This window comes from Macrotis lagotis, chromosome 6, assembly GCF_037893015.1.
Source record: "Macrotis lagotis isolate mMagLag1 chromosome 6, bilby.v1.9.chrom.fasta, whole genome shotgun sequence".
Lineage (NCBI taxonomy): Eukaryota > Metazoa > Chordata > Mammalia > Peramelemorphia > Peramelidae > Macrotis > Macrotis lagotis.
The window spans coordinates 220,189,686-220,202,096 of record NC_133663.1 but is presented as its reverse complement, the minus strand read 5'-3'; the positions used below and the strand labels follow the sequence as shown (position 1 = coordinate 220,202,096).

The following is a 12,411-nucleotide window of genomic DNA, read 5'->3' as shown; positions in this document are numbered from 1 at the left end:
AAGAATTAAATAAACCATATAAAGAAACAGTGCAAACACAATTAGCCAAGTAGAGTATTCACAGAACTACATCATATTATCATTATTGTTTGTCCTGTGGTCTCACATTCACTTTTATAAGGATTGTGAATCTATAAAATAGATTCTATGGGGGTAAGAGAGTAGGGCTCACTAAAGACTTTATATAGCTCCCATTAAAAACATAATCTAGGAAATAATCAAGAAGTGGGAAGCAAAGGCAAATCCATCTGTTATGTAAAAAATTAAGGTTTGATATTCATAGGAATATTGTAGGATATTCTCCCACTTTCAAGCTCATGATTATCTTTGTCAATGTACAAATGTTTTTGAGATGTGACATGCCCCCTATTATTTATATATAATACATATATATACATATATATTTATGTTTTTTAATTATAGCTCAGAGTACACCAGAGCTTAACCATATTAAAAGTCAACTTTGTACCATGCAGTTACCTTGCTCTGAAGAAATAGTAATTATATATAATTCTATGCATTTTATTCAAAAGTAATGAATGGCAGTGAATGACTGAGGTTGCTCAATGATTAGAATTGTTCCATTAAGTGATCTGCATTGTGCATCTTTTCCTTTCTCTGACCAAACTTTTAAATGAGACTTCAGAGAACAAGAATCAGGTCTCAGAATTTAGATCTTAGAATCACAACCAAGAACTAGTTCAAGGCCTATTTATGCAATTCAGTTTAGACAAATATTTACATATTGGCCCATGTAAACTACTGCATTTCACATGTATAATCTCTAAACTAATAAAGAGAAGAGTTTGGGAGTTCACTAAATCAGGTAGCATTTTCTAAGTTAGAACTTAGAATAAAATAACACCATCAATTATTCCATATAAGTGAAAAAATGTATATTGTAGGAAATAAATAGATATGTTTTTAAAGTAGAAGAAAATGATAATAGTTTGTGGCATTTTATATATAAAATTTAGAAGAACTAACCTCACAAAAATTGTAATTAATAGCGGTTGAATATTATGATGGCATAGGCAATGAGCACTGTCTACATTGTTTTTGGTTACGGGTTTTACATTGGTGGTACTAAGAATATTTAGTTAGTATTATTGTATTTTTTTAATGCTAAAAACCAACTCTCTTTGAAAAGTATTCTTGTGTCCCAGACTGCAAACAAAAATGAGCTCAATGCAGTTTCTGATGAACCTTCTTTTTTTTCTTTTTTTTTTAGGTTTTTGCTAGGCAATGGAGTTAAGTGGCTTGCCCAAGGGCACAGAGCTCGGCAATTATTAAGTATCTGAGGTCGGATTTGAACTCGGGTACTACTGACATCAGGGCCGTTTCTCTATACTGTGCCACCTAGCCGTCCCCGGATGAATCTTCTCTTAACAGAACTTTAAAGTTTTTTTTTCACTTCCCCCAGTCCTTGCTGGTCCTGGATCTGTTCTGCCCAAGGATATAGAGCACTAAATAAAACAGCTTTAAGTCCTCACATTGTATAAAAGTTAAGACTGTGATATTCTTCCATTACCCAGAACCATGTTGGGAATTTGTTTTAAATCACATTTGCTCAACAAAGTGAAGGCTCCCCCTCTTTGAAGTCCTTCTGAGAGAGATTCGGTTCTTGCTATTACAAGGATCTTCCTTCTCATTAAATCCGTGTTGTTTTCCTGAGAAATAATGCAGGCATACATCACCATTCTGGACACTGAAGGAGACACCATTCCTTTCAGTAGAAGCATTTCCTAGAGAAAGATTAGCAGATTCACTTCATGAATTAGCAAAAGGAATCATTTACTTAAAATTGAGAACATCCCATTCCTTCCTACCATGTGGATTATACAGAGAAGGTGCTTCCTTACTAATTGGAAGACATAGTTATGTTTCATTTTGGGAGCAGAGAATTTTTTAGAACTGAAAAGGATACTAGATGTGGTTTGGATTGGAAAATCCAATCCATTCAGTCCAGTCTTCTCATTAATTCAACCTCCTTAGTTATTCCTCTGCTTTTTTTTATTAAGCCTGGATTTTTATGTCTCCTCTTGGCTAGAAGTATAGCCACCACTTACGAGTCTCATCTCAATTCTGATCAGCAAGGAAACTCCTCTCAGCTTTGCTGACCTGTGTTGGATTAACCCTCCTTAGTCAGCCTAATAGCATTTCACTTCCAAGGTCTCACCATCTGATTAAGCTTGTTGTAAGTTTAGAACTACTGAATTCAATCCACTAGTCTCAATATCTTAGCAGCAAGGAATATAGGTGAGTCCTATTGTATCTGGAATTCTTTTTAACATTCCCTGTTGCTTACATTGTGGGTGAACTCATTGCACACCTATGACTCCCCTCCTCTTTGGACCTGAATTTTTTTATGACCCCAGATTAAATTGATATTTTTTTTTATTTTACTCAGTACTTATTAGCTCAGTACAAACTAATTATTCTTGTCACTGTTATTCACAGGAAATGAGGAAGATTCTCACTTCAAAAAGTATGAAACTATAAAAGAATTGATATTAATTCCATCTCTAAAAGGAACTGAACTTTTTATATTTTTTCAGGATCTGTACCCATTATGGCAACAGTAAGATTTGCTGACTTTGGGAAACCTGAGGCAGACAAACTAACCACTCACAAGCTGTACTCAATAAATCATGAAGGGTGATGAAAAGCGTTAGAAGAAAAGTCATTTTAATAATTAATAGTGAAGGACATTGCAGTTATTTGTAATTTAATAATAGAAATATTAAGAAGCCAAACACATAAAGATATCAACTATAAGACTTATATAAGTAAAGAACAGCCCCCTTTTGTAAAGGAAAAAATAGGTGGATATATCTGATACAATTTTCAGAAAGGGCTTACAGAGCATAGCAACTAAAATCTGTTGATAATACAAAAGGCTATGTATTATATTTTTGTATCATGCAACTGAACATTGGCTAAAAAAATCAATATCAAAAGAAAGGATTAGTCAATAAGATAAATAATAGAATAGCAAGGGTAAAGCACAGAGGAAGTGTCTAGTTAAGATTTCAGAGGAATTGGTGTAAGGTATAATTGAGATTTACAATATGGTTTTGAAAATGCACAATCAATGGAATTTAAAGATGATACTCCATTAAGAAACTGTATTGTGTAACTATTCAAAAGAGAAGTGGATATTCTTTTGAAAATTAGTTACTGTACATTAACATGAATCAAATTGGATGACTATTTCTCTTTTATAATTGGTAAATATGTTAATGAACAAGTCATATGTAATTATGCTCTGGGATTAGAAATGATGTCACAAGAGGATAGATCTACCTGAAAAATACATTAAAATTAGCTCAAGAAATATTTAATGGAGTTATACATACCATTCCCATTTGCGTGTACTGAGCAATCATTATTCACTAGCAGGGTGGTAGAATTAATGGAGTTACTGTTTGATTGTAAGGAATTTGAAGAACTGGACACTCCTTGGTTTACAATCTGCTTCTTTATACCATTAGTAGCAGTTCTACTCCAGTCTATAGCAGAATAAGCATTACAGAAAATAGTGCAGTTTGTTGAAGCAAAAATGCAAGGGACAAGTATATGAGAGATAATGAAATCTAGAAACTACTATCACACTCCAAGAGTTTACAAAGGATTGACATATTTCAAGACCTTATTGCTCAGTGAGTAAACCAAAATTTACTGATTCTGTCTTCAAAAGTGGCTTATGAACTTAGTCATAATGCCTTTGACTTGTCTGGTCAGTTTGGCTGCCATGATGATTACAAGGTACTAAATGAAATGACCATGTGGTGATTAGTCAGAACTATTTGGACACTGAGCTTTATTGGACTTTGTACTGCATTCTGATTTTTTTTGGCCACAGTTTTCTGTATTTCATAAAATATCACAAACTATAATATTTATCTAAAATACCTCAAAAATATCATTATTTTCTATTTCTCAGCTTTCTCATTGAAAATAAATCTGAGCCAGATGCTGGATAAACAAATTCATAGGATTATAGGATTGTAGAGTTGGAATGGGCCTTAGAGATTATTTAACCTTTCATTTTACAGTTTATTATTATTAATTGTTACTTTCACAGCAAAATAAAGTTTACAAAATACTGTTCTCACAAAAATTCTATGGTGATTGTGTATTATTGTCTTCATTTTGCTGATTAGGATAGAGAGGCCCCTAAAGTTGAAATTACTTTCCCCAAATCACAATGTTAGTAAAAGGGAAAGCTGGGATTAGAACCCAGTTCCTCTGAATATTATTAGTTATTTATTCAAAAAATAGAAATTAAAATAATTCAAAATATGCTAAGAACTGCATACAGAAATTGGTTTGCTCATCTACAAATTGATTAATAGAACTGCCCAATCTAAAATATAAAAAGTATCTACAATATGCATTATGAGCAATGAAGTTAATTTCTTATTTTTTAACTTTAAGAAGTTAAGAAAATAACTTAAAACAGTTTTTCATGGGAAAATCTCATCAATTTAATAGGATATAAAAATAACAATTGATTTTGAACTCCATTTCACAGACTCAAAAAATTTCAAAGTTGGCAGGTATCTCAAAGGAGATCAATTTTAACCCTTACTTAAATAAGACTTCACTCTATAATACTTTCAACAAATGGTCATATGGAATTTGCTTAAAGACTTCCAATGAGGGAAAACTCACATCTGAATCAATCCATCACTCTTTTAACTCTGATTGTTAGGAAGCGTCAACTAAATTTGCTTCTTTGCATTGCTCTTAGTCATGCATTCTCACTAGATGGGATCCTTTCTACAACAGTCTTTAAATTTTTGGGAATAACTATCTTATCTCTCTCTTGAGTCTTCTCTAGGCAAATGTCCCAGTTACCCAGTTGATCTTCATGAGGTGCTTTGCCCTCCTCTGGACCCTTTTTTAACTAATAATGTCTGTCTTACAATGTTGTACTGAGAAACAAAATAATACTTCAGAAGTGTTCTGTAGCACAGGAAAATGATTACCTCCTTATTTCTGGACACTTCACCTTTCTTAATGCTGATAAATTGCATTTGCTTTTGTGGTCGCCCTATCATTTTTGATTTACATTGAATATGAGTCCCACTAACATCCCTAGATCTTTTCAAACAAATTGTCTTTTCATCATTCCAACAGGGGCACTTCTGAAGTTGAGCTTTGGAACCCAAATGTAGGGTTTTATAGTTATCTCAGTTTTTTCCCACTGATGAAATGAGAGGGCTAGGCTATATGATCTTCGATGTCCCTTTCAGCCCCAAATCTGTGATCATATTAAAAGACCTTTCTTGGGCACAGCTAGGTGGTACAATGGATAGAGCACTGATCCTGGAGTCAGGAGGACCTGAGTTCAAATTTGGCCTCAGACACTTAATAATTGCCTAGCTGTGTGACCTTGGGCAAGTCACTTAACCCCATTGCCTAAATAAATAATTTTTTAAAAGACCTTTACAAAATTTCCTATTTTAAGTTTAGTCTACTATTTTTTACCTGCCAAGATCTTTTTTGAATTTTGATTGCTGACAGCTCCATTAACTACTGTTACCTGCAAATCTAATAAGAGGTCATCTCTATCTTTATACAGCTATTTTATAAACATGATAAACAGCATAGATTTCTGGAGCATTCTACCAATACTTCCAAGTTGACATGGGTCTTTTAATAAATATATTAGAATGGACTATTAGACTACTGGACCGTTGAAATATTAACAAATATAATTGAAATTTTATTTTAAAAAATTGAATACTTAAAAATTTTTTGAGTAAAGATTTCCTTTGAATTTCAGCAGGCTGCATTTAGTATAGGGCTGTCCAAAATGTGGCCTGCAGGGGGCTCCATGCTGCTAGCAGTACTATGGTATACAGGCCACCTGCAGGGTTACCAAATGTTTTAATAAATGAAGTCAAGCTACCACAGAATTCTCAATAAAATGGCAATTCAAAACATATTGTCTATTGTTTCAATAAAAAACTTTTAAAACTAAGGTTGGATAGCTCTGATTTGGCATTTTGTAGATACACTGACCTTTTTTGGAAATGTTTTTTTCATTCATATCTTTATATTTAATCTCTATATAATACACCTGTAGATATTCTACAACTTACATGAAGAAGAAATAGCATTTCAAATGTTGTAATAATGATAAATTGTGAATTTTTACCAGAATTTTCTGCCAGCCTGTATCTGCCACAACAAAGATATTGTCTCCATTGTTTACGGACATTTTCCTTTGCTACACAGTAAAAGATGAATATGAAGAATCCTTACAAAAGAAAAAAGGAAAAGTATCTTAATGGTTTTATCATTTTTGTAGGGTTGGATGCTGATGAAAGGTGACACAAAATCTTTACAGCTAATTCCTAGAATTCTAATTACAGGATTGTATTTAATATTATTAATGACATCTAAGTATTATTAATATTTAATATAATTCTATTTATTAGACAATCATATAATTTAATAAATTATTCTAGAAAAATAAATTAAAAATTAAATATTTTAAATTACTCTGGAAACTTTCTAGATAAAGGAATCTCATAATGAGTCTCTTTCTATAGTGAATAATACTTTTTAAAAATATTCTCTCCTCATGTTAAAACCTTTCTTTCTCCTGTGAACTTAACTTGTTTCCAAAACATTGATTTTAAGGTAGGAGGTTTGTTCCTCCTGAGGTTCATATCTGTTCTTACTTGCTAGGAAGTTGGGTGTCTTGAATGGTATACAAGTCATAGAATAAAAGATCATGAATTTAGAGTTGGGAGGGAACCTTTAAGGGATATCTAATTGAAATCCTTTATTTTATAAATGAGGAAATTTCAGTTTAGAGGGATTTGATGATTTGCCCAAGGTTACAATGATCTTAAATTTAAATCTTCTGATTCCATATCCAGGGTTCTTTCTACTGCATTAATTTACATCTCCTGGTTTCAATCAATATAAATATTTTATTTCATTATTTTTTTCCACAAGTTGCTTTATTCTGTGCCTTCTTGAATCCCAGTCTTACATTTATAACTATTAGATATTTCTAATAGAGGCTTATCTAGAGGCACCTAAAACTTAACATGACCAAAACAGAACTCTATCCATTCATGAGGGCACCATCATCCTTCCAGTCATCCAGATTCACAACCTTGGAACTCCTTCACCCTACATATCCAATCAGTTCTCAACTCTTGTCCCTACTTGTGAGGAATGTAGGGTGTTGTTCTTCACAGGGTGTGGAGGGGAGCCCTTAGGGAATCCATTACAAAGGGGGGATGGTACAGCCAATCACAAGACTGAGAGAGTTTTCCTAATCCCATTCCAGGGATAGCAAACCCCAAACTGGTTCTTGACTTTTCAAGAGTGACCTAGAGATCTTTCCTGTAAAGTCCTGGAAATGTTTTAGGTAGCCAGAGATGAGTTAGGTGTCTAGATCTAGCACCTGCTATCAACTACATGCTAAGATAGGAATTAGGTTTCCTTAATTTTTGTGTTAGAAGGGATATTTAGGTAAGAAGAATGGGAAATTCTTAGGATAATTACAGTTTCAAGTTCTAGTTTTAAGGAAAAGAGTATGAGTTAGATATGTATACCATGAAAAGGAAAATATGGGAATATTTGGGAAAAAATTCATTTTGGTTAAGGATGTTTGAGTCGTTGTTGTAATGAGAGTAAAGGGTTAAATTGTTTTATTTTAAGCCAGATGTTGGGCATTCTTAGAACAAAGATGACTGTTGAATGTATTGTGTATGGAGCAAACTCCCAATGAGAATGATCACATTGATTCAAGTTTGCTCATGTAGTAAAATATTAATGGAAGTTTGTGTTTAAAAGTGAACTATGTGTGTCAATATGGCAATAAGGCAAAATGTAAATTGTAATAAGCTCCAGAATCTCATTGTTTAGTGATGGAAGCATGTGTTTTGATCTGAGTAAGATGTGAAGCAGTTTCTCTACCAAAAGACAAGGTCTCATGGAGTCACCAGAGCTGGGGAGGACTTTTTTGGAACAAATTCAGAAGATTCTGAAGGACATTTGGTGCCTCCAAGGGAGAAGAGAAGAGAGGAGAGGAGGGGAGGGGAGGGGAGGGGAGGGGAGGGGAGGGGAGGGGAGAGGAGGGGAGAGTTGGGGAGGGGAGGGGAGAATAGAGGAGAAGAGGGGAGAGGAGAGGAGGGGAGGGGAGGGGAGGGGAGGGGAGAGGAGAGGAGGGGAGGGGAGGGGAGGGGAGGGGAGGGGAGGGAAGGGGAGAGGAGGGGAGGGGAGGGGAGAGGAGGGGAGAGGAGGGGAGGGGAGGGGAGGGGAGGGGAGAGGAGGAGGGGAGGGGAGGGGAGGGGAGAGGAGAGGAGGGGAGAGGAGAGGAGAGGAGAGAGGAGAGATAAGGCACTGGAGCAGTTATCACCACCATCTCTCACCTATGTGTACATTGTTTATCTGTAATTTTCCCTTGACTCTGTAAGTGCGACACCCCTACTTATGCCCTTCTCCTTATGGAAAGGAGGGGGATAGGGTAAAAATGTTCTCCATTGAGAGAAAAAGAGTGAGATTATTGGGTGGCATTATTATATCTACATGAGTCTATATAGCCTATCTAGGGAGTGAGTACTATCTCTGATTTAGACAACAGGGTGTTATTAAAGGTAGGAGGAGAGTCTAGCTGGCAGAAGTCAATTCCCAGTCTTTTGGTGTGGCTGTTGGATTTGCCATAGTTCACAGCAGTTTGAGAATTGGTCTTGGGTACCCCTGGGTCTGGCCTAGATTCTCAGTCCCTGGTCAGAGGTGCACTGTGGCACAGGATTCTGATCCAGAGGAGAGAGATATCAGTAGCATGTGACTGAGTCAGTTCAGGGTGACTATTGTTTATAACTGACTGGCCAGGATATTGCCTGGGGAGCAGCAAATGTCTGGACATGTCCAGAAGCAGGGTACATATATTCTGGACTATACAATTTAAGAGGTAGGTGGCCTCAGACTTATGTGAGATTAATGATGGCACATGGATCCCATGTAAAGATGTGCAAACTGGAGCATTTGTTAAGGGAAACTGATTATGAGTTAGTATGGGCTTGCAAGAAAAGTGCTGAAATGGCCATTTTCAAGAAAGATAATTTAAGGAACATCACTAGGTATATTAGCTATTCTTGGGGTTTATCCAATGGCACAAAATCATAAATTTAGTTTGATTAGTTTTGGAGCCATGAAGATCTTTCTAAAGACATTTGGTATAAAAACTTGCAGTGGAAGGAGGCACAGCAACTTTGGAAATTTGCCTATTATCATGATGATTATATAGCCTATTTAATAGGGCCCCTTGGAAGTAAAGAGGAAGAACAGTATTATCCATTTGTTGGAAACCAACTAGCACTAGAGGAACATTATTGGATTTATAGGACTACTGCCTAGACCCAGGTGTCCAAAGAGTTGGTCAGGGAGTTATCTAGACTTAAGGGCCTACTACCTGGGCACAGGATGGGAGTTGGGCTATGGAACCCCAGTTTATATCCTGAATAGACTAATAAGACTCCAAGTTGTAGTGGAAAAATGACCAGTCACACAGCTAGGGCCTTGGACTTGCTGGCTGACCAAACAAGAGAGGCCAGTATTCAATATAGATTGGTACTAGACTACCTGTTGGCTGAGGAAGGCAGAGGCTGTGGCAAACTGAATTTGTCAAGCTGACAAATGGGCAAGGTGGTAAAGATGACAATGGGCAGGTGGTAAAGAAGATAACTAGGGATATTAGATATTAGAATGTTGGCACATGTTCCAGTCCAAACCTGGACAAGGCCATTTAATACCTCTTGGATGAATTGGTTTACTGGTTCATGGTGGAAACAGTTACTGGGTATCTTACTATTGGCCCTAAGTGGGAGAATCCTATTAGCCATGTGCATCTCCCATGTATGATCCAGTTAATAACTCAAATAGTACAAGATTTTATCAGCAAATTAGTACTAGTGTATGGCTCTAATAAGGAAGAGGTAAAGATATTGATAGGGAAAGTGAGTAGTCCTATCAAGGATGAAGATTGTGAATTAATTTGAGGAAGACACTGCTGGTGAAGTATGAAGACCAAGTTGTTATTAAAAAGAAAATGAGGGAGTTGTGAGAAATGTAGAGTGTTGGTCTTCATAGGGTGTGGAGGGGAGCCCTTAGGGAATCCATTACAAAGGGGGAATGGCCCAGTTAATCACAAGACTGGGATAGTTTTCCTAATCCCATTCCAGGGATAGCAAACCCCAAACTGGTTCTCAATCTGTCAAGAGTGACCTAAAGATCTTGACCTAATGCAACTGAGTTTGTTCAATGAAGTAATTGAATATTAACCCACACACCCCCTGTGACAATTGGAGTTCTTTAGCATATCATGTGTCATATGATGTGTGGGGGGATAAAATTAGGGGCATATGATGGAATGGGTGGACCTCTTAGATTATAACTCAAACTCTGAAAGCCTATGAACTTCCAAGAGGAAGGGGAAAGAGTTTCTGAAGACCATAAATTACCTGATGTTCCAAGACTAATTCAGGCCTCATGCCTAGGTGTGAGGTACCCATACCTTGTAAAGTGTATCTTGCAAAATTCGTGAATAAAATGTACAATTTTCTCTCATTCTAGTAGGTTTTTCTTTTCATTCATTTATAACATACTCCACAATGGTACTCATATCTTCACCATTCTCTAGACTCATTTAGCCACTGCTCAACTTCATGTTCCCATTACCCTTTTCCTGGACTATTATTGTTTTAGCCTCTTTATTATATTTTAAATCTCTCCTCTCTCTAGCCTATCCTCCACACAGCTACAAAGGTGTTATACCTAAAACAGAAATTGTGTTGTCATTTTTCTTCATAATAGAGTTGCTGAATTTTACCTCTAGATGACTACTCTAATTAGCATTTTAACGTTCCTTTGTGCCAAACTAGTTTTCCAACTTTATTATGCATGACATCATGTACTGCTCACTCTAGTCAATCTAGCCTTCTTGTCTCAAACATAGCATTTCTATCTTCTATCTCTGTGCCTTATTCATGCTGTCCATTGTGTACTACATACATACCTTCCTCATTTCCACTTCTTAGATTCCCAAGTTTCCTTTAAAAATACTTTCAGAGACCATTTCCTATGCAAGTCTTTCCCGGATTCTCCCATTTTCCCCAAAGATCACCTTTTCTTAACCAAGGTTCATATTTATCTTTGTATTCCCAGAACCTAGCATATTGCCTGAATATATCATGTACTTAATAAATGCTTGTTGAATGATAAATTACTACTATAATGTTATAATGCAACAATTTATCATATCATTCAAATTAGAAACTAATATATCATAATAATTGATTTGAACTCGAATATAATTCAAAAATTTGAATATAATTCGTAGGAGATGATTTATGGAAGTAATTTGCCAGATATCCCATTTACCTCATTCTAAATATTGTAAGTTAAAACAGAGACTTCATGTAACCCACAGGCATACCTGATGCTTTCCAAGCTGAACAAAATAAGAGCAGAGAGCCATAATGTACAATTAAATTAATCTCAGGTTGGGATTTCTTGGAAAACAGTAAGAATGATTTGTTGCTTTGAAATAAGTGGAACTACAAAATGACATTTTTGGAGACAAAAGCAATAGATGAATGAGATGAGGAAAGCAGATGAGAGTACAATCAAAGTTAAAAAGCAATACTTCAGAAAAAGGATAATTGCAAAGTGAATCCAGAGACAAAGTATTACTATTGCTATAATTCTAAAGTGCCAGCTTCCATGCTCTCTACTGCCAAAGTATGGAGTAATCATTACAAAACTTGATGAGGTTATTCAATGATGGATAGTTTTTAAACAACAGGGATCTTCATAAATCTGAAATTTTCTTTTTAAAGATTACAATTACAATTTTTAGAGTGCATGGATATAGCTATGCTTAATTTTAAAATGAGGAGTGATTATTTAAAGGTCAATTTCATAAGAACTTATCTTTCCAGCTCATCATCTCATTATTCCAGTGGTTTACTTTTCTAGGATTAACCCAGAATAGGAACATACATCTAAGATAAATTTGTCTACCTTTCAAATATTTCCAATCAGTGACCACAACCTCAAATTTTACTTTAACTTCTCTCTCTCTCTCTCTCTCTCTCTCTCTCTCTCTCTCTCTCTCTCACACACACACACACACACACACACACACACACACACACACACAGACACAAACACACACACACACACAGACACACACAAGCCAAAACTTGTACAAACTAGTATGAATTAAAATAAATATTCAGTATGACTAGGTAGTACACATGACACAAAACTCCAGGAACAGGTTGACTCTGGAATTACCTTTAGGTTTTGTTTTTGTTTTACTCTCCTACCCTGGATGACTGTTCTCTGATTTTCATTCTTTTAGAGGGTTGGGCA

At 35.7% G+C, this 12,411-nt stretch overlaps 1 protein-coding gene across 10 annotated transcripts in view; it reads right to left on the bottom strand.

The window, feature by feature from the left end:
• Nucleotides 1–399: 399 nt before the first annotated feature.
• ADGRG2 (adhesion G protein-coupled receptor G2) overlaps nt 400–12,411 on the bottom strand; it is a 163,333-nt gene continuing 151,321 nt past the window's right edge. For all 10 annotated transcript variants that reach the window (XM_074192322.1, XM_074192316.1, XM_074192313.1 and 7 more), the window contains 3 exons: nt 6,170–6,271; nt 3,360–3,512; nt 400–1,745 (listed from right to left, as the gene is read on the bottom strand). In XM_074192322.1, the coding sequence (XP_074048423.1) occupies nt 1,561–1,745; nt 3,360–3,512; nt 6,170–6,271 (440 nt within the window). In that variant the 3' untranslated portion in view covers nt 400–1,560. The remainder of the gene's footprint in view (nt 1,746–3,359; nt 3,513–6,169; nt 6,272–12,411) is intronic.